This window comes from Chionomys nivalis, chromosome 4 (assembly GCF_950005125.1).
Source record: "Chionomys nivalis chromosome 4, mChiNiv1.1, whole genome shotgun sequence".
NCBI lineage: Eukaryota > Metazoa > Chordata > Mammalia > Rodentia > Cricetidae > Chionomys > Chionomys nivalis.
In genome coordinates this window covers 100,565,899-100,585,000 of record NC_080089.1, presented here as the reverse complement: position 1 = coordinate 100,585,000, position 19,102 = coordinate 100,565,899, and the positions used below count along the sequence as shown (strand labels likewise).

The 19,102-nt window shown below is 43.5% G+C and overlaps 1 protein-coding gene across 2 annotated transcripts; it reads left to right on the top strand.

The window, feature by feature from the left end:
* The first annotated feature begins 35 nt into the window (after nt 1-35).
* Nucleotides 36-17,328, top strand: Uba5 (ubiquitin like modifier activating enzyme 5). 2 transcript variants are annotated; one of them, XM_057766346.1, is made up of 12 exons: nt 36-395; nt 2,739-2,784; nt 2,898-2,987; nt 5,925-6,034; nt 7,310-7,396; nt 8,816-8,900; nt 9,674-9,778; nt 9,918-10,045; nt 13,307-13,442; nt 13,688-13,766; nt 14,131-14,237; nt 15,685-17,326. In XM_057766346.1, the coding sequence occupies exons 1-12, from the start codon at nt 253-255 to the stop codon at nt 15,766-15,768; spliced, it is 1,200 nt and encodes a 399-aa protein (XP_057622329.1). In that variant the 5' UTR covers nt 36-252; the 3' UTR covers nt 15,769-17,326. The 2 variants fall into 2 exon arrangements, with proteins under 2 accessions (XP_057622329.1, XP_057622330.1); XM_057766347.1 differs by lacking the exon at nt 2,898-2,987 and having other exon boundaries at nt 15,685-17,328.
* The last annotated feature ends 1,774 nt before the right edge of the window (nt 17,329-19,102 follow it).

Here is a 19,102-nt window from a genome sequence, read left to right as displayed (position 1 = left end):
GAGAACTGCAACCGTTTTGAGGAATGTTTTGCCTGGGGAAGCCATGGCGGCGGCGCACCGGAAGCGGCGCGCCGGAAGACTGGCGGGCGTGGCGGAGACGCGTCTTACTGGGATGCCTGGAGGCTCTTTCCCGGCTGTCGGGACCCGGAAGGCTGTGCCTAGTCCACCTGTACTTCGTGGGCCCAGCGGAGCAGCGTGGGGCGGCGGCGGCGGAGGCCCAGGCTGGCAGCGGCGGCTGCCGGGGGCCCAGCCATGGCCGAGTCGGTGGAGCGGTTGCGGCAGCGGGTTGAGGAGCTGGAACAAGAACTCTCCCGGGAGAGAAGCCGGCAGGTCGTGGGCGGCCGGACCCGTATCGAGAAGATGAGCTCCGAGGTGGTGGACTCCAATCCCTACAGGTGATCCATGGCGGGGCGGGCAGGGCCACGCTCCTCTTGCGGGGAACAGCAGGCCACCTGCGGCACCTTTCTTGTGGCTGTCCTGTCCCTAGATGAGCAAGGCCACGTCTTAGCGCTAGTCAGAAGATAATCCTTGCCGAGCGTAGAGGCTCGCGATTCATTCCAGCATTCGGGAGGGTGAGGTAGTGGGGTTGTCGAGAGTTCCAGGCCAGCCTGGGCTCCATAATGAGTTCTAAGCCAGCTTGGGCTGTATCGTGAGACCCCTTTCTCCTGCAAAGAGAATCCAAGGCAGGCATCCATATGGTTCAGCTGTTGTGCCTGCTGTCCTGTGCCCAGTTTTCTGTCACCCTTGACTCTTTATTAGTTTACCTCGCTGTGCATAAGACTGATTGCTAGCGAGCTCTGTCAGAACATGATATCTTATGTAAAGCTACCAAGGCTAGATTACAGTTACTGAAAGACCTTTCAGTATAACTTAGATGAGGCAGGGCGAGGGAGAGTTGGTTACTAGGGGGCTCAGAAACATCTCTGACTATCGACTTTGCTAGACCTGCTTATTCCTGTCCTTTGCTCTCCCTAAAGGACTTTCTAGTTTATGAGGGAGAATATAGAGCAATGGTTAAGGGGAAGAAAGTCTCAGCATCACGATGGAGTGAATTCATTTTTCAGAGTACCAAATAGCCAGTAACGTCTAACAGCTGCTAGGGTGCTTCAGATTCCTTACTATGAAGTGGGACCATAGGAATGCCCGTTTCTGTCATAGTTATGAAGACAGAAGCAGTCAGTTTATGTGAAGTTCTTAAAACAGCAGTTGTACATGGCAAGCCTCGTACAAGACTGCGTTCTAGGAGCAGGCAGGGTAGACCTTTGGGTTACATATGTTTTTCTTCTCACCGTAGCACTATGGGATTGCTGTGATTTCGAGCTCATTCCATAGGTGAGAGAAGTGAGTGTTAGAGAGCTGCTTTAGATAAATTGTAGTAGAGAATAGAATCTGGGTGGTGTTAGGTTTCTCCCCCATAAGTCTGTAAGCTTGTGAGTAGTGCGGATAGAAACTGGGTGGTTTTAACATAAGTGAAGTTCTAGAAAGAGAGCAGTGTGTGTAGTGGGTCTAGAGACACTCTCAGGTTCTGACGTCGGAAACTCGTGCAGGTGAATGTGTGCAGAGGTGTGTTAGAGACCTGCTGGGGCTAGGCCGAGTGAAAGCACGTAGAAGAGCAGGCATCAGGAAGACACAGTTGCCGCCTTGAGGACTGGAGGCTAGGGAGGCAAGGGAAAGTTCTAAAGCAGCCACCCAGCGGTGAACACTTATGATCTGGCCAAGGCTGCAGGGGTGGGAAGTGTTTGGTAGCAGGAGTGGACATTTATGAGTGACATCTTCAGAAGACTGAAAAGCAAGCAGGGAAAAATACTGCAGTAGTATGCATTTATAGACACGGCCACATGGAGTTGAAAGAGGGGAGAAGGGGGCCAGCCGGAGGACTGCTGACTTCTAGCAGCCCGAGATCCACCCTGCCGTCAAGAACAGACTATATAACACATTTTATGTACATAGTATGTGTGTACACATATGTTTACACGCACAGAGTACACACACACACAGGTAATAGAGCGGATGAGCAGTGGCTGAAGTGCTTAGAATCCTTGGGATACAACAGATGCTTCCAAAAGTAGACATCATCCATCATGAACAGAAACCATGAGCTTATTTCACTCTATATACTAATACAGCACGGGAAAATTATGACATTTCATGTTGTCCCTCAACATTTGAACTATTAGGTGTAGATCTTGACTATACATTAGGATAAAGAATGTTCTTTAGAAGAAAAATGTTTCACAGGCTACGCTCAGGAAAGTCCATGTTTTTAAACCTACCGAGTGGTTTATTCCTACCTAGTAAAAGTTAGCTTTTAAGGTCAGTAGGTTGTCACAGAGATCTGTTTGCTGGGATTAAAGGTGTGTGCCACCACTGCCTGGCCTCTAAGGCTAACTAGTGGTTTAGCTCTGCACTCTCATCTTCAAGCAAGCTTTATTTGTTAGAGCACAAACAAAATGTCGCTACAGTGTGGGGCTGGAGAGATGGCTCTGTGGTTAAGAGCACTGACTGCTCTTCCACAGGATCCTGGTTTGATCCCTAGCACCAACAGGGAAGTTCACCATCCTTAACTCTAGTCCCCAGGGTATCTGATGCCCGCTTTTGGCCTCTGCAGGCACTGCATGTACCTTCAGTACTGCATGCATACATACATATACGCACATACTGGCAAATTTCTCATACATATGAAAAATAGAAATAAAAAGGACTGCAAGAGCTCTGAACCTCTTCTTTTTTTCTTGAAGCCGGCTGATGGCACTGAAGCGGATGGGGATTGTCGGTGACTATGAGGTATGCTAAACCTTTCCCAGCCTCTGAACGCGATCGCAGTGGATGAGAATAATTTCTGGCGAATAATCAAATGAAGAGCAGTAACCAGTACAAGTATCATTTTGTGTTCACAGAAAATTCGTACTTACGCTGTAGCAATAGTAGGTGTTGGTGGAGTTGGCAGTGTGACTGCCGAAATGCTGACAAGATGTGGCATTGGCAAGGTAAAAAGACTTCTCTTTGCCCGTCCAGTAGGGAACTGTTGACCCCTGCAGCAAATCAGGTACAAGTTAGCGCTCTTCTGCTCAATCAGTGCTTTGTTGATTTCTGTTTGTTTATTGAATAGCTCTTCTCAAGAGGCTGAGTCATAGCCCTCTCCAAACAAAGGCTCATGTTATTGCTAATTAAACAAAGGGCATTTAATTGTGTTCAGGAACTTTTGTTTAGGGTAGTGTAATGTGTAATTAATTTGGAATTATTGTAGATACACAACCTGTTAGAAATGGTTCAGGGGTGCTCCCCCTAACAGATTCCTAGTATTTTAGCAAGGCAAAAATTTTACTTCTGCTGGAGGGTGTATAGCTATGCCAAGTCCAGCAGGCAGGCTCACCCAGTGGGGGTTTTGCTGGGTTTTTATTCCTAATGTAAGGGCTCCTGTACCCCACTCTGTGTGGTCAGAGTTCAGCCCCACACTCTTACATAGCTGACTAACTTCAGATAGCACAGCTGATGAGCACAGTACAACTTTTGGAAACAGGATACAACCTTGAGCATGTATTTTGATTTTAAGAAATGCTGACTCTAGAGGAATTTGAATTTCTGCCAAATGACCACTTTACAATATTTTTAAAGTTCTTCTTATTTTTTATATATCCTCTTGTACAATACATCCTGACTGCAGCCTCCCATTCTTCACTCCTCTAAGTCCCCCCGACACACAACAGTTTTTTTTTTTTAAAACAGTGTTGTCTTATTTGACCCTTTGATACAAAAGACTGTAGGACATTTAAGTGGATAAAAGGTGCAGATGAAGTGCTCAGCTAAACACAGAGAGTGGAAAGCACTGAATTTGAACCGGGGATGTTTTAGATTTTTTATTTAGCCCATTTTGTTTTCTTTTAAAAACAGACTTGAATTGTAGACCCTTTTGGCCAGAATTTGATTTCAGTCTTAGGTGTATAAAGCCAAGGACTATTGATATTACTTAGTTGAATAGATAAGTTTCCCACAATTATCTGCCCTATGTTATTTCCATAAAACATGCATTCTCCAATATCTTTGTTAATAACTTAATATTAACGATATCAGTTGCAGAATTGGCCCTCGTTTATCAATATAAAAATGAAGCCAACAAAATATTTAAAATGCTTATTATAATCTTAATATCTTTTATTTTTTATTTTTTTATTTTTTTATTTTTATTTTTTTTATCTTAATATCTTTGAAATGATTTATAGAAGCAGGCCAAAATATTGCTTGCTGATCACTTGAGTACCTGGTTGATTGGTGGAATGCTGGAGATGCCCGAGGTCAGTGGTAGCCATGTTAGAGCAGACTGCCAGACCTGTTCTGTGGTTTTAGTCCTGCAGGTGTGAGAGCTTGAGACCTGTCATACTGATTCCAGGCAATCCGGACAGTGCAGAAACTAAACACTGAGAACCACTGGGGCCTTGCCTAGGCATTCGCTAGGAAGGAAGGCTTAAGGTGCAGTTCATACAGCTGATCAGAATCCATCTTTTAGTAGACGCTGCATGTTAGTCTTGAGGAAGTGCTCTTTGCCCCAGTAACGGTGTCAGGTGGTGCAGAAGCTGCTAGATGAGGCCGCAGCAGTCACTCCAAAGGACTGCTGTAATGAGAATCACCGGGAAGACTTGGCTAGCGCCATGTCCAGTTACTCCCATGATAGGCAGTTAGGAATTCTGGCACTGAGATGCAGACACTTGCATTTTCACTAACTCTTCTGGTGATCCCACTGTATACCCAGGTTTGTAAACCAGACTAAACAGTTAAGTTTCAGAATTCTTTCTCCTTTCTGTAAAACGGATAAGCAAGAAGCTAATTATTAAGTTTGGGGGGGAAATGGTGCCTAGAAAACCCAGAGCCCATTTCTTATCTCTGCAAGTAGCTGCAGTTCCCTGGATGACTAAATCTGCATCAGCAGCTTTGCTTTCCAGAAAGTTGACCTAAGCCAAGTAGCGACAGTGTTACATTGTCCACTTTTTTCACAAAGCCAAATAAGAGCCACAAACTCAGATTTAGTACTCTGTCTCACCTACTAAGTATTATTGAGTGAGCCATAGTTTAGGAACTTTGGAGTTATAAAGGGCCTAAGTGGTATCTTTGCTAGCAAGATACTAAGGTTCTCTGGGCAGGCTTTTGTTTGTTTGTTTTAAGTTTCTGTATTGAGAAGCATAAACTCAGGTCTGGGGATATAGCTTTGTGGTAGAGCAGTTACCTAGCATGAATTTGGTCACAGGTTCAATCCCCAGCACTGAAAAAAAAAAAAAATCTGACCTCTGAAGAAAAATGTGATCTGCTCATTTTAAGTGATGTGTGTACAGTGGCAAACACTGAAGTAGACAAGAATAAAGCAGGAACCAGGTGGTGGTGGTACACACCTTTAATCCCAGCACCTGGGAGGCAGAGGCAGGCGGATCTCTGTGAGTTCGAGACCAACCTGGTCTACAAGAGCTAGTTCCAGGACAGGCTCCAAAGCTACAGAGAAACCCTGTCTTGAAAAAAAAAAAAAAAAGAAAGAAAGAAAGAATAAAGCAGGAAATAATAATTAACTGGTTGCTAATTCTCTTTGGTAATGATTTTTAGCCTCAGCTTGTTTGTGTGGTGTGCTATACAAAGGGAGTCAAGGAAATGGAGCAGGCTTCTCTTTCTCACTGAGCTGGTCTGTAGAAGCAGCACAGCATGGGGTCAGGGATAGCCCTGCATCAGCTGAGCTCTGTTCAGCAAGGCCCCAGCCGCCTTGTCACTAAGCTGAAGATAAAAGATGCTGTGCATTTTCCTCACAGGACATTTAGTAAATCTCTGTAAGGCACTGGGTGTCTTAGAATTAACTATGTTATTACACCACCACCATTAAGCCTATCAAATGGAAAGTCCACTAGTTTCATGTCATTTTCACTGAAATACCACCGTTTTCATTTTAGTTACTGCTTTTTGACTATGACAAGGTGGAACTGGCCAACATGAATCGACTTTTCTTCCAGCCTCATCAAGCAGGACTGAGTAAAGTTGAAGCCGCAGAACACACCTTGAGGTAATCATAGTTGCAGCAGAGGGCCGCACGCAGTGGGGTCTTGTTAGAAAATGAATTTTTTACTTACTATTGTGGCGTGTGTGGCATATGCTGCACATTCCAGCACACAGGAAGTTGAGGCCATGTGAGGAGTGGTGCAAATTTGAGGACAGCCTGTGCTGGAGAGCAAGTACTGGGCCAACCAGGGCTGCATGGCAAGGCATAGACTCAACAAAAACCCAAGCCAGGCTATTCTTAAAGGCCATACCAAACTGGGTAGTGGCCAGATTTGGCTCATACACTGTGATTTGCCAATCCCAAACATTCTTGGACTAAACTGAAAAAGACATAAAGAAACTCTCAGGCTGTACTGGGGCTAAGGCTTTATTCCCAGCACAGAGCTTGTTCTGGGTTAGAATGGGAGCATACTTGAAATCTTTTATGAGAAGTCCATTTTAGGGTATCCAACATTGGCCTTGAGCAGAACATAGTCACAAGTGCAGTGTAGAGCTGCTCTCGTAGCTCGTCTGCGGCAGCTGCAGCACATGGGCAGAGGGCTGGACCCAAACGATGCACGCGTTTTCATCTAGGAAGTGCAACAACGGCAGCAGAGGACGACTTTGGATCTTCTTCAGACCATTAAATCCTCCTCGCTGCCTCAGCCCTCTTCTCTGCTTTTCCTTTGTTTATTTGTCAGAAATAGCACAGGGCACTGGCTGTCTGCAGATGGTGTGCAGGTGTATCACCGGGCACTGGCCAGCCATCTGCAGATGGTGTGCAGGTGTGTCACCGGGCACTGGCCGTCTGCAGATGGTATGCAGGTGTGTCACGGGCACTGGCCGGCCATCTGCAGATGGTGTGCAGGTGTGTCACCGGGCACTGGCCGTCTGCAGATGGTGTGCAGGTGTGTCACGGGCACTGGCCGTCTGCAGATGGTGTGCAGGTGTGTCACGGGCACTGGCCGGCCATCTGCAGATGGTGTGCAGGTGTGTCACCGGGCACTGGCCGTCTGCAGATGGTGTGCAGGTGTGTCACCGGGCACTGGCCATCTGCAGATGGTGTACAGGTGTGTCACCGGGCATTGGCCTTCTGCAGATGGTGTGCAGGTGTATCACCGGGCACTGGCCGTCTGCAGATGGTGTGCAGGTGTGTCACGGGCACTGGCCGGCCATCTGCAGATGTGTGCAGGTGTGTCACCCTAGCCCATCTGTCTTCACATTGGTAGGTAGAAGCCTTTTCTGTCCTTCTGTCCTCTTCTTAGTAGGAGGGTTTGTAATATTTGCTTTTCCCTCTCAGGAACATTAACCCTGATGTCGCATTTGAAGTTCACAACTACAATATCACCACCGTGGAGCACTTTGAGCACTTCATGAGCAGAATAAGGTGAAATTTGTGAAGGTTTTGTGTAACGTCCTGATGTTCAGCTCAGTTAAACAAAGACTAGAGCCGGGCGGTGGTGGCGCACGCCTTTAATCCCAGCACTTGGGAGGCAGAGGCAGGCGGATCTCTGTGAGTTCGAGACCAGCCTGGTCTACAAGAGCTAGTTCCAAGACAGGCTCCAAAACCACAGAGAAACCCTGTCTCGAAAAACAAAAAAAAAAAAACCAAAAAACCAAAAAAAAAAAAAAAAAACAAAGGCTAGAAAAATCTATTGACAATTTTTTTCAGCTTTTAGGAAAAGTAATTTTTGTGTAACATTTATGTATTAGACTGCAGTCTACACACAAACTTATATATGTTCCAAAAAATAAAATTGGAGGAAAAATCCCTTTGAAATGACAGTGATTCAACAGGCGGCCCTCAGCTTTATGTCTGTGCTCTAAAGTCATTGTCTTCAGTCTGTTGGGACCCCTGAAGTAATTGATTCAATTAGCTTTATTCCATGTATGTTTGTAGGGAAGCGTAAACAAGGCAGTGAAACTCCCTGAGTTCAGTGGCACAGGCCTATAATCTGATCATAAGTTCGAGGCTAACCTGGGCAACCTAGACCCTTTCTCAAAACTATAAAAAAATAAAATAAGATAGCCCTCTATGTTCTATGTATCTCACAGGGCACTTACTTGGCATGCCTGAGGCCCTGACTTCTGTCCCAACAGAACCAAAAAACTGGACCAAAACAAATATCTGTGAGAGCCGGGCGGTGGTGGCGCACACCTTTAATTCCAGCACTCGGGAGGCAGAGGCAGGTGAATCTCTGTGAGTTCGAGGCCAGCCTGGTCTACAAAGGGAGTTCCGGGACAGGCTCCAAAGCTACAGAGAAACCCTGTCTCGAAAAACCAAAAAAAAAACAAAAAAACAAAAAACAAAAATCTATGAGAACCCATCGAGAGATGACAACCCCATGAATAGACTTCACACTTCCTTTACTAGTAATGGAGTCATTAATGCTCTAACCTTTATGTGAGATCATTAACATTAAATACTATGCTATAATTGTGTTCAAACACTTATGAAAGGTAACTGACTGCACAAATACAATTCAGTTGGTGTGCCTTGTGTTCCACTGGGTGTGGTGGTGAACACTTGTAAATCCAGCCCTTGGGAGGCGGGAACAGGAGGATCACAGTTTGAGATCTTGCTTCAAGCAGCAGTGGGGGTTTATATGGGCCATGGGATTTGGGTTTGCCTCTGGTTGTTTTTTGAGGTGGGGTCTCATACTGTATGAATGGTGGAACCAGTGACAGTCCTTCTGCCTCAGCCTCAGGTGCTAGGCCTACAGGTGTCGGCCACCAACCCGTAGAACAAAAGAAATGTATTTCGTATCCTCCATGTTTTCAAATACAGTTTACTTTCCTTCTTTAGTAATGGTGGCTTAGAAGACGGAAAGCCTGTTGACCTAGTTCTTAGCTGTGTGGACAACTTTGAAGCTCGGATGGCCATCAATACAGTGAGTGTTACGGAAGGGGTCGCAGCCCTGGCTCTAACCTGAGTGTTCTAGCTGAGTGTAGTTCTAATTCAAACTGTTTGCGCAGCCTGCTTTAAAATGTGTGATGAGAGCTTCTGGCCTGGCCTGTGATGTGTTACAATGTCTCACTCTCTTGTGTATAAAGTAGCAGATGTTTCTGCTGTGTGGTTTTCAAGTATATGAGTATTTTATGATGCTTATTCTAGTCACCACTGGGTTTTCATTACATTCAGAGTGTGTGCATGTGTGTGCACGTACCACCATATTCCTGTGAAGGTCAGAGGGCAACTTGCAGAGGGCATCTCTGTGGGATGAGACCGTGTGTGATCTAGGAATTAAATTCAGGTCATTAGCCTTAGAGGCAAGCATCTTTCCCAGCTGAGCCATCCTGCCAGCTCTCCATTGGTTTTAACTTTTTGTCTTTTTGTCTTACTAGCATTAAATATATACATTGGAAACATTTCCCAAAGATAAAATATTTTTCTTTTGAATCACTTTTAAATGATTCTTAAGATTTTTGAATTGAAGATTTAGAAAAGTAAGTTTTTCTATTAATCTGGAGAAGTCTAGGAAGCAGTGTTTCAGTGTAAGGAATGGAGCATCCTGTGTCTGGAATATGGACGCTGTATCTCAATTATTGCAACTCTTCTCTTGGACCGCGAAGCCTCAGGATCCGTTTAGATAACACCTGATAGTCCACAGAGGAGGATGGCAGTAATTCGTGCTGTTTTGTGTTTTCCCCTTTTCCTGTTAAGGCTTGTAATGAACTTGGTCAGACGTGGATGGAATCTGGTGTCAGTGAAAATGCAGTTTCCGGGCACATCCAGCTCATGATCCCCGGAGAGTCGGCGTGTTTTGCGGTAAGCATTGTCTCGGCTCACTGTCACTGGTAGAGTCTGTAAGTCAGGGGAGCAAAGGAGTGTGCTGGGATACTATCTGGAGCATTTCAGATAATTGTACTCCATTTTGTTTGTAATTGTTGTCTTCTTTCTCATGTAGTGTGCGCCACCGCTTGTAGTTGCTGCAAACATTGATGAAAAGACCCTGAAACGAGAAGGCGTCTGCGCAGCCAGTCTCCCCACCACCATGGGAGTGGTTGCAGGGATCTTGGTTCAAAACGTATTAAAGTGAGTAAGGGCTGATTTTTCTGAATAGTGTTGTTTGCTTTTGATTAAAATATATTTCATAAAGTACTCCCAGAGTTGAGATTGTCAACTAAGTAGTTAGCTTATACTTAAACTTTCTTTTAAGTATATCATACATACATGGATTTTTATATGTGTGTGTGTGTGCACGCACTCATGCACATTCATGTATGTATGTATGTGAGTATGTGCACGCATACATGTTTATTTAAATGTCAGTTACTTCCTGCATTTGGAATAACTTAAAAAAATGATACAGAATATTCTGTATACCTAGAGCATTGGCAGAACATCACTGGGCAAGAAGGCTATATTATGAGAATGTACCATTAGGCATTTTGGTATGCATACATTCATGATTGTGTGTGCAGGCATGCACTTGTACTGCTAGTAGATAGCATCAGTAGATGGCTTCAGTCAGTAGTCCTCGCCTTCCACAATGTTTGAGGTGGGGTCTTTTGTTGTTTGTCTTTGCTTGCACCAGGATAGTTGCAGGGACTTTCCTGGATGCCTCCCATCTTGTAGGAGCACCGGAATTACAGTCATGCACAACTGGCAAGCTTTCACGTGGATGCTGGGGATCTGAACTCAGGTCCTCATGTTTGCACAGCAAACCCTTTGCTTATTGAACCATCTCCTCAGCTCTCATTCAGTTTTATGCACAATCTTCTATACAGAAGCTGTCATAGAGTTTCTGTTACTGTGATAAAACACCATCACCAAAAGCAACTCATGAAGGAAGGGATTTATTTAGCTTACACTTCCACATCTTCATCCATTATTGAAGGAACTTAGGGCAGGAATTCAAGGAACCTGGAACAGGAACTGAAGCAGAGGCCGTGGAGAAGTGCTGCTTACTTCCTTGTTCCCCATGTCTTATTTAACCTACTTTTAATACAGTCCAGGGCCACCTGCCCAGGAGTGTCACCACCCATAGTAAGCTGGACACTCCTACATTAATCATTGATCACAAAACTGCCCCCACAGATTTGTCTACATACCTATGTGATGGAGGCGTTTTCTCTTCCCAGTTGATCCAGCTTATGTTAAGTTGTCAAAAACCCAACCAAGACAGAAGCTTTTCGCTAGAATGTTGTTTGACAGGGAGGGGTCACAATGGAGCTCCATGGGTATTGGAAATGCTCTTTGACTTACATCAGTGACTAAGTATAGCTTTACGTGTACTGCACTTAAAATTGCATAGTTGATAGTAATACCAGTTTTTAAAATTAGATTTAGTATGACACAGATTTTTGTCTGTGTGTGTAGGGGGCTATGCATGTGTGCACATTTGTATGAAGTATGCTTTTTTGTGCATCCATGTGTGAAGGCCAGAGGGCACTGTTGTGTCTTCCTCTATTTCTTTACCTTTAAAATGACTTTTACTGACCTCATTGATGACAGTCTCATGCATGTATGAAGTGCAGTCTGATTGCTGTAACCGCCTCTCTGTTTTCTCTGTTCTCCTTCTCCACTGTCACCCCTACACATCTTCTCACATCCATGGCTTTGTTGTTATTTAGCCAGGATCTGTACAGCCATGTGTTTGGAACGTCTGCTGCTGCCTGGTGGGCACTCAGTGGGTACGCAGCTGAAGACAACAACTACCCTTCCTCAGAACCCACCCGTAGACAGCAGTTCAGCAGGGAAGAGGGATGGGCCCATGACTGACTATTGGTATTGTGTAGACCCATTGCAAACAGCCATAGCTTCTGTGGGTGCCCTGCCCAGCAGACAGCATTTTCAGCCCTTCTCCCTGTCTCCTGCAGTTTTTCCTGAGCAGTATGGAGCGCTATAAATGGCTACTTAGGGCTGAGTACTCAGCCTTCACTTATCCTCAGCACAGTGACCAGCTCTGTGTCTGTATTCAATGCTGTTCATTGCAGAGAGGCTTTTCCCAGGAAGACTGGGGAGCATCTGCCTATAGGTACAAGCTTAAATACTTAGAAGACAGTCTGCTGCCTAGGCTACCCAAACAGCAGTAGTAATCTGCCCATAGGGCCTAAGACATTAACCACTAGTTTCTGACTGCATTTATGGTAGTAGGTTTGAATTCCCTTTTGTGGAGCAGGCCTCAAATCCAGTCAGTGAGGGGGTGGTTCTCACCCCACACCTCTGCCAACAGTAGTGCCATCACTCCACCCGTGGGCCCATCTTGCCTGGCAGGGTAGTATTATTGAATGTAGGGATTGCAACTAGGTAAGGCAATTGATGCCTTTTCTTCCACAGGAGCCTGTAGAGCACCTGGTACTAGAAAAGCTAGCCAATGGGAAGAGGTTTGAGCTCACTTCCAGCTTCATTCTCTATGCCTTGCACTGAAGGTGTGTTCCACGTTATTTCTTGAGACAGGGTATCTTACTGATCTAGGACTCAGCATTTTGGCTACACTGGCTGTACAGCAAAGCCCTGAGATCTGCCTGTCTCCAGCCCTCCCCATCTCAGTCTGGGATTACAAGCTCATGGTGCCATGGCTGCCTTCTTATTGGCCGCTGGGCACCCAGACCTGGACTTTCAGGCTTTCACAGCAAGTCCTTTATCCACTAAACTATCTCCCAAGCCCCGATAGCTCAGGTGTAAAAACACATCTCTCATGCTGCAGTTTCCCTGAGGTCCGTGTGCTGCTCTGCGGTTTAGCTGCCATACTCTACTCGGCAGCAGTTTATCTTTGTTAGAGCGCACTGTCCGCCATGAGAAGTAGTGCCTTGCCTTCCCTTCTTCATGCCGCAGTCGCGCGAGCAGCCGTGTGAGCCGAGTTTTATGAACAAGGTGGACAGAGTCGCTGTTTCCTAGGTTGTTTGTTAGAAAACTCATTATCTACTCCAAAGTGTGTTTTATTTTTTATTTTATTTTTTTTTTAAATATTTATTTATTTATTAAGTATACAATATTCTGTCTACATGCCTGAAGGCCAGAAGAGGGCGCCAGACCTCTTTACAGATGGTTGTGAGCCACCATGTGGTTGCTGGGAATTGAACTCAGGACCTTTGGAAGAGCAGGCAATGCTCTTAACCACTGAGCCATCTCTCCAGCCCCAAAGTGTGTTTTAGAAATTCACTGACTTCTAATACTTTTTTTTTCTTTATTAAGTATAATTTGATTTTTCTTTTGTGTTTTAAGATGTGGTCTCACTATATACCCTTGGCTGGCCTGGAACTCACAGAGACCTGCCTGCTTCTCCCTCCCAAATGCTGGGATTAAAGGTATGCCCCCACCATGCCTGGCTAATTTGATTTTCTTTTCCAGGTTTCTATTAAATTTTGGCACTGTCAGTTTTTACCTTGGATATAATGCAATGCAGGATTTTTTCCCTACCATGTCCATGAAGCCAAACCCTCAGTGTGATGACAGAAACTGCAGGAAGCAACAAGAAGAATACAAGGTATACACAACCAATTGATTGGTTAGGAAGTCTTAGGATCACATTGCAAGGCCAGTAACTTTGAAAAGAAACAGATTTGCAATATAATATAAATGGTTCTGGATTTTCATAGTTTTATAGTTAATTTAGCGTACTTCAGAACAACACCCATTTGTTTTCGGTAAGATAAAAGTGAATTCTTGTGTAGTGCAGCTGCAGAGAACTGAGAAGAAATCCCGAAATTTGGTGCCGTTTGTTTTCTACAGAAGAAGGCCGCAGCCCTGCCCACACAGGAGGCTGTACCCAAGGAGGAGGAGGAGATAGTCCACGAAGACAACGAGTGGGGTAGGAAGCCCTCGTGCCCCGGCCTCACTTCGGAAGCACACTCTTTGCTGGGAGGGAGAATTAGACTACACGAAATTTCAGATAATTCTTAGACTGTTTTCTGCAGGGACGGGGGTGGGGGTGTAAGAGTGTCCAGAGATATAAGTGATTCTTAGATTCTCGAGAATGAGCACAGATCACATTTTTTTTTGTTTGTTTGTTTTTTTGTTTTTTGAGACAGGGTTTCTCTGTGGTTTTGGAGCCTGTCCTGGAACTAGCTCTTGTAGACCAGGCTGGTCTCGAACTCACAGAGATCCACCTGCCTCTGCCTCCCGAGTGCTGGGATTAAAGGCGTGCGCCACACAGATCACATTTAATCCTCCAGGTATTGAGCTGGTGTCGGAGGTTTCAGAAGAGGAACTGAAGAACTCTTCAGGTCCCATTCCCGCCTTACCAGAAGGAATCACAGTGGCATACACAGTCCCAAAGAAGGTATTTACCCTGATATGTAAATATCAGAGAAGAGAAAATACGTATCTTCCTTCAGCTTCATCTTACATCGGAAGGCTATTGAGGTGTTTCCTGTCTAGATATCTATGCAGTCAGCCTTGAGGTGCTGAGAAGTACTCTTGTCGCCAAGGAGACAGGCACAGCTCATTGGAAACTGAGAAAGTAGAGACTTCAAAAAAAATCCACGGATGTATCCAATATAATAGATTTAGTTTAAATTAAAATATTACTTTTACATCCTGATAATTTTAGCTACAAACCCGTGTAAAACTCCTTCAGGAAAGGGTGACGGTGTGCGCCTGTGGCCCTGCACATAGGCGGCTGCAACAGGCAATGGTTTGCAGTTGGAGATGCACCTGGGTGTGTAATAAGACCTGGAAGCAGAGGTCGTGGGTGGGAGGGCGAGAAAGAGAGCAGGCACACGAGTAAACCTACAGAAATACAGACAGAGCAAAAAGATAGACAGCTGAGCAGTCATTATTGAAAAGTTGCTGAACATTATTAATCATCAGAGCACGCAGATGAAAACAGTGAGGTGCATGCCACTCCGAGTGGAAAGGCCAGTGCTGGTAAGGGTGTGCACAGAGGGAGCTGGGGATGTAGCCATGCACTGCTATCAGGAATGAAAAACAGTGCATCTGATTTGGAAAACAGAATAGTGGAAGCTCCTCAAAAAATTAAAAGAATTACCATATATGTGATGTATGTGAGCCAGTGTTCTCATGGGCGGTATGTATCTAAAGTATATATAGCCAAAATGCCCACCGATGAATACACACACACACACACACAAGGAACACTATTGAGCCATAAGAGGATGGCAACCTGTCACTTGTGAAAAGACAGATGAAACTGGATATAATTAAGTAAAATACGAGTGGCACAGATGGACAGACACATGATCTCACTCATGTGGACTCTAAAAGGTGTGATGTTATAGAAGTCAAGAGTGGAGCAGTGCTCCTGGTGAGTGGGGGAGGAGGGAGGAAGGCTGGCCAGCAGCTTTTAAGTTACAGTTTTCTAGGAACATTAAGCTCTGTTGCCTGTCCAGAAGGGTAGCTGCAGGTAGTCACTGTTGTATGTTAGGTAGAAGGAATGATTTTGAATGTTTTCATTACAAAGAAATGGTTATCCTGGTGAACATCACACAGTATATACACATACCATAACATCATGGTCCACTATATATAACAGTAATTTTATATTAAAAATGCGCTCAGTAGAAATGTCAAGAATATTGAAATTGCTGCCTCCTGAAGAAAATTTTGGTGAGGAATATAAAGAACTGCATTTTCCCTAAATATTTCAAAATGTATTTATCAGAGAAAATCAGCTTTTTAACCATGTTGAGCATGGGTAAAGCAAACTGTTAAGGACACGCAGTTTTGTATGGTTCTGTTTTCATTACATTTCCCCCTTTCATTGACAGCAAGAGGATTCTGTTTCTGAGGTAACAGTGGAAGATTCTGGTGAAAGCTTGGAAGATCTCATGGCCAAGATGAAGAACATGTAGACCATGGACTAGCATTTGATTTATTTTCTGTACTTATTTTATCCCCTTGGTATTAAAATAAATCAAAACTAATAAAACTTAGGGCCGCCTTAACTGGCATGTGGATTTTTACTGAGTTATCATGCTGTATGGAACACTAGTGGTTGCTTCTTGCTTCCCTCTACAACTGAATCGGTAATGCTCCCACAGAAAGGAGAGGAGAGGCCAATCCCATTCCATAATTTCCTTTACAGTAATTAATTCCTTGGACTGAGGCCCTGGACTCTAAGCAGTGCAGATGGAGGACGGGATGTTTAGCCTGGCGGCTGTGGCCAGCAAGTGTCTTGAGTGTCTGGATAGCCTCCTGCCAGTTACCCACTGCTACTAACCTGACCGGGGTGACTTCACACAGTCAGCCTATAGAATAAAACATCCCTTCAGATGTTTCTCAGTGAGATGTGTCTTCCTCATGGGCAGTGTGTGAACCTGTGAATTAAGTATTTAAGACAAAGCATAGATAAATGCAAGCTGTCTTTGTGGACAGACAGGTACGTTAAAGAAAAAAACATCAATTGTATTCTAATTTTCACTAACCAAGAAAAAGGCATTGCCTTCTGTAACAGAAATGCCTCGAGTTGCCATGTTATTGAATAACAGGCACAAGTGCCATACATTGTTGGGACTAATTGAGTCCTGGCCTTCAGCTGCTCTTCCCTGCTAGCGCCTTCTAATTGAAGTTACTAAAAGCTGTGCTTTGCCTAGAGGATCAGAGGATGGGATTTTCACCTGTTGGCCATTGACTGCAGGGTATTTAAGCCTCCATGGTGCTATTAAAGAAGGGCTTTTGTACCAGTGTAATGGTAAGCACTCTGGACTCTGAATCCAGCGATCCGAGTCTAAATCTCAGTGGGACCTCCAATCGCTGGTACAAAAGCCCTTCTTTAATAGCACCATGGAGGCTTAAGTACCTTGCAGTCAATGGCACAAGTGCCGTACATCATAGAAACTATGTGCATCATAGAGACTGTTGGCAATCAGAGACCGTGTGCAGAGACTGTGTGCACATCATAGAAACCACGTGCACATCATAGAGACTGCGTGCATCATAGAGACTACATTATTTAGGCTGTGTACATCATAGAGACTGTGTACATCATATAGGCTGCTCCTGAATACTTCAACTTGATTTCCTAAACAGTGAGATGTTAGCAAGGCTTGTCCTGAGTAGTGGGCAAAATGAAGAACTCGAAATTGCCTTTGCAATGAATGACAGGTATTTGTTCCCTGGAAGGGGTTCCATTTCCAACTGTGACCTCTTAAATTGTAAACTCATGACTGATGTGAATTATTGATGATTTTTACCTTGAAGATAATTGAATCTGTAAATGTCTAAATTGTGTGTATTGAGAAATGTTAACAAAAGTTAAAAGTATCATTCCTTATTTCTAAAATAAAGTTGTAAAGACCAACTCTAGATATCAGTTTAATGTACTAACTTTGATATTCTAGAATTAAATGTGACTTTTTTCATGTTTATTGTGAAGTCAGGAAGAGAGTGTGCCTAACTTTGAAACTTAACATTTATATTACCTTGGTAAATTTTTATAAATATTTTCACAGAACTTAGCATATTAGATTGGAGAATAACTTTTCAAATCGCTAGACATGTTTTAAGTTTTTAAAATGAAATTTATTTTCAGAAATTTAGAAATAGTGGCTCATGAATTTTCTAAGGTTTACTTGAAATTGTTTAACTTTCAGGTTTGGTTAAGGCACAATACATAGCATAGGATCCACTGTCTTCTACAGATCTGCTCTTTCTGGTTTCTTAAGCTGCACCAGATTCTAATGTCTCTCACTTTGCTAATATCTTTCATTAGAAACTACTGGATTATCATCTCAAAATTAAGTAAAAATAAAATACAGCAGTAGGCACCAATTGATCCCATATTGCTCACCCCATAGTCTGTAGCCACAGAGACTTAAGGGGTAGCAGGCAGTGGATGAGAATTAACACTGAGTTGTGAATTACCACAGAGGTTTGGCCAAATTTGTAAATACTCTGAATCCTAATGAGAAAGGCGAGCAGTCCCAATATCATCTTAATACCGAGAGTCTAGACGGTAGTAAAGCCGTTCATCACTTTGTTTCTTGTTGTTAGTAGAATGGTAATCTGTGTTTCTGCTCAGGTTTTTGTATTTTCTCATGAAAATACTCGCTGACACCCACAAATGTGAGCCAAAAGGAAAAGGCAGTAGCTCTAAGACTTTGTCAGAGAAGCTTTGATTGCTTCAGATCACAGTTTTGCTTTTCCTGTTTCCTGTTCTAAAAAGTACTGAGGATAAGTTATAGCAAAACTTGGTTCCTACCAATTGTTTATGAGGGACTGGTCTGAAAATTACCATTTTGCTGTGGAGGTGTATGTTAATGACATGATCTGAGACTCACATCTATGTTAGTGTAATCTGAATCAAATACGTTAGTGTGAACATGATCTGAGACTCACATCTATGTTAGTGTAATCTATGAATCAAATACATTAATGTGAACATGATCTGAGACATCTATGTTAGTGTAATCTGAATCAAATATGTTAGTGTGAACATGATCTGAGACTTACGTCTATGTTAGTGTAATCTGTGAATCAAATACGTTAGTGTGAACATGATCTGAGACTTAAGTCTATGTTAGTGTAATCTATGAATCAAATACGTTAGTGTGAACATGATCCGAGACTCACATCTATGTTAGTGTAATCTGAATCAAATACGTTAGTGTGAACATGATCTGAGACTTACGTCTATGTTAGTGTAATCTGTGAATCAAATACGTTAGTGTGAACATGATCCGAGATTCACATCTATGTTAGTGTGAACATAATCTTACTGTTCAGATTGCAGATCTATACAAATGTTTGTTGTAGTTTTAGGCATTCTCATGAAAGCAAAAAATACTGCTAGTAAATAATGAGATAAAAATAATAGATAAAATAATTTTTATTAATACTTAATTTGAAATATATATATGGGTGACCACCTCAGTTATAATGTGTGCCATAAATTCAACACTTTAAGTTTTTTAAAAATTCCTTTAATTTTTTATTTGCATTGGTGTGAAGGTGTCAGATCCCCTGAAATTGGAGTTACAGACAGCTGTGAGTTGCCATGTGGATGCTGGGAATTGAACCCCAGGCCTTTGGAAGAGTAGTCAGTGCTCTTACCCGCTAGGCCATCTCTCCAGCCCCAACACTTCAGAGTTATCAGATCTAAACTTTGGAAGATCAAAGAATATTATGCTTTTTTGAAGATTCTTTTAGAGTACTGATCACAAATTACTGAAGTTGTTTGAAGGTGGT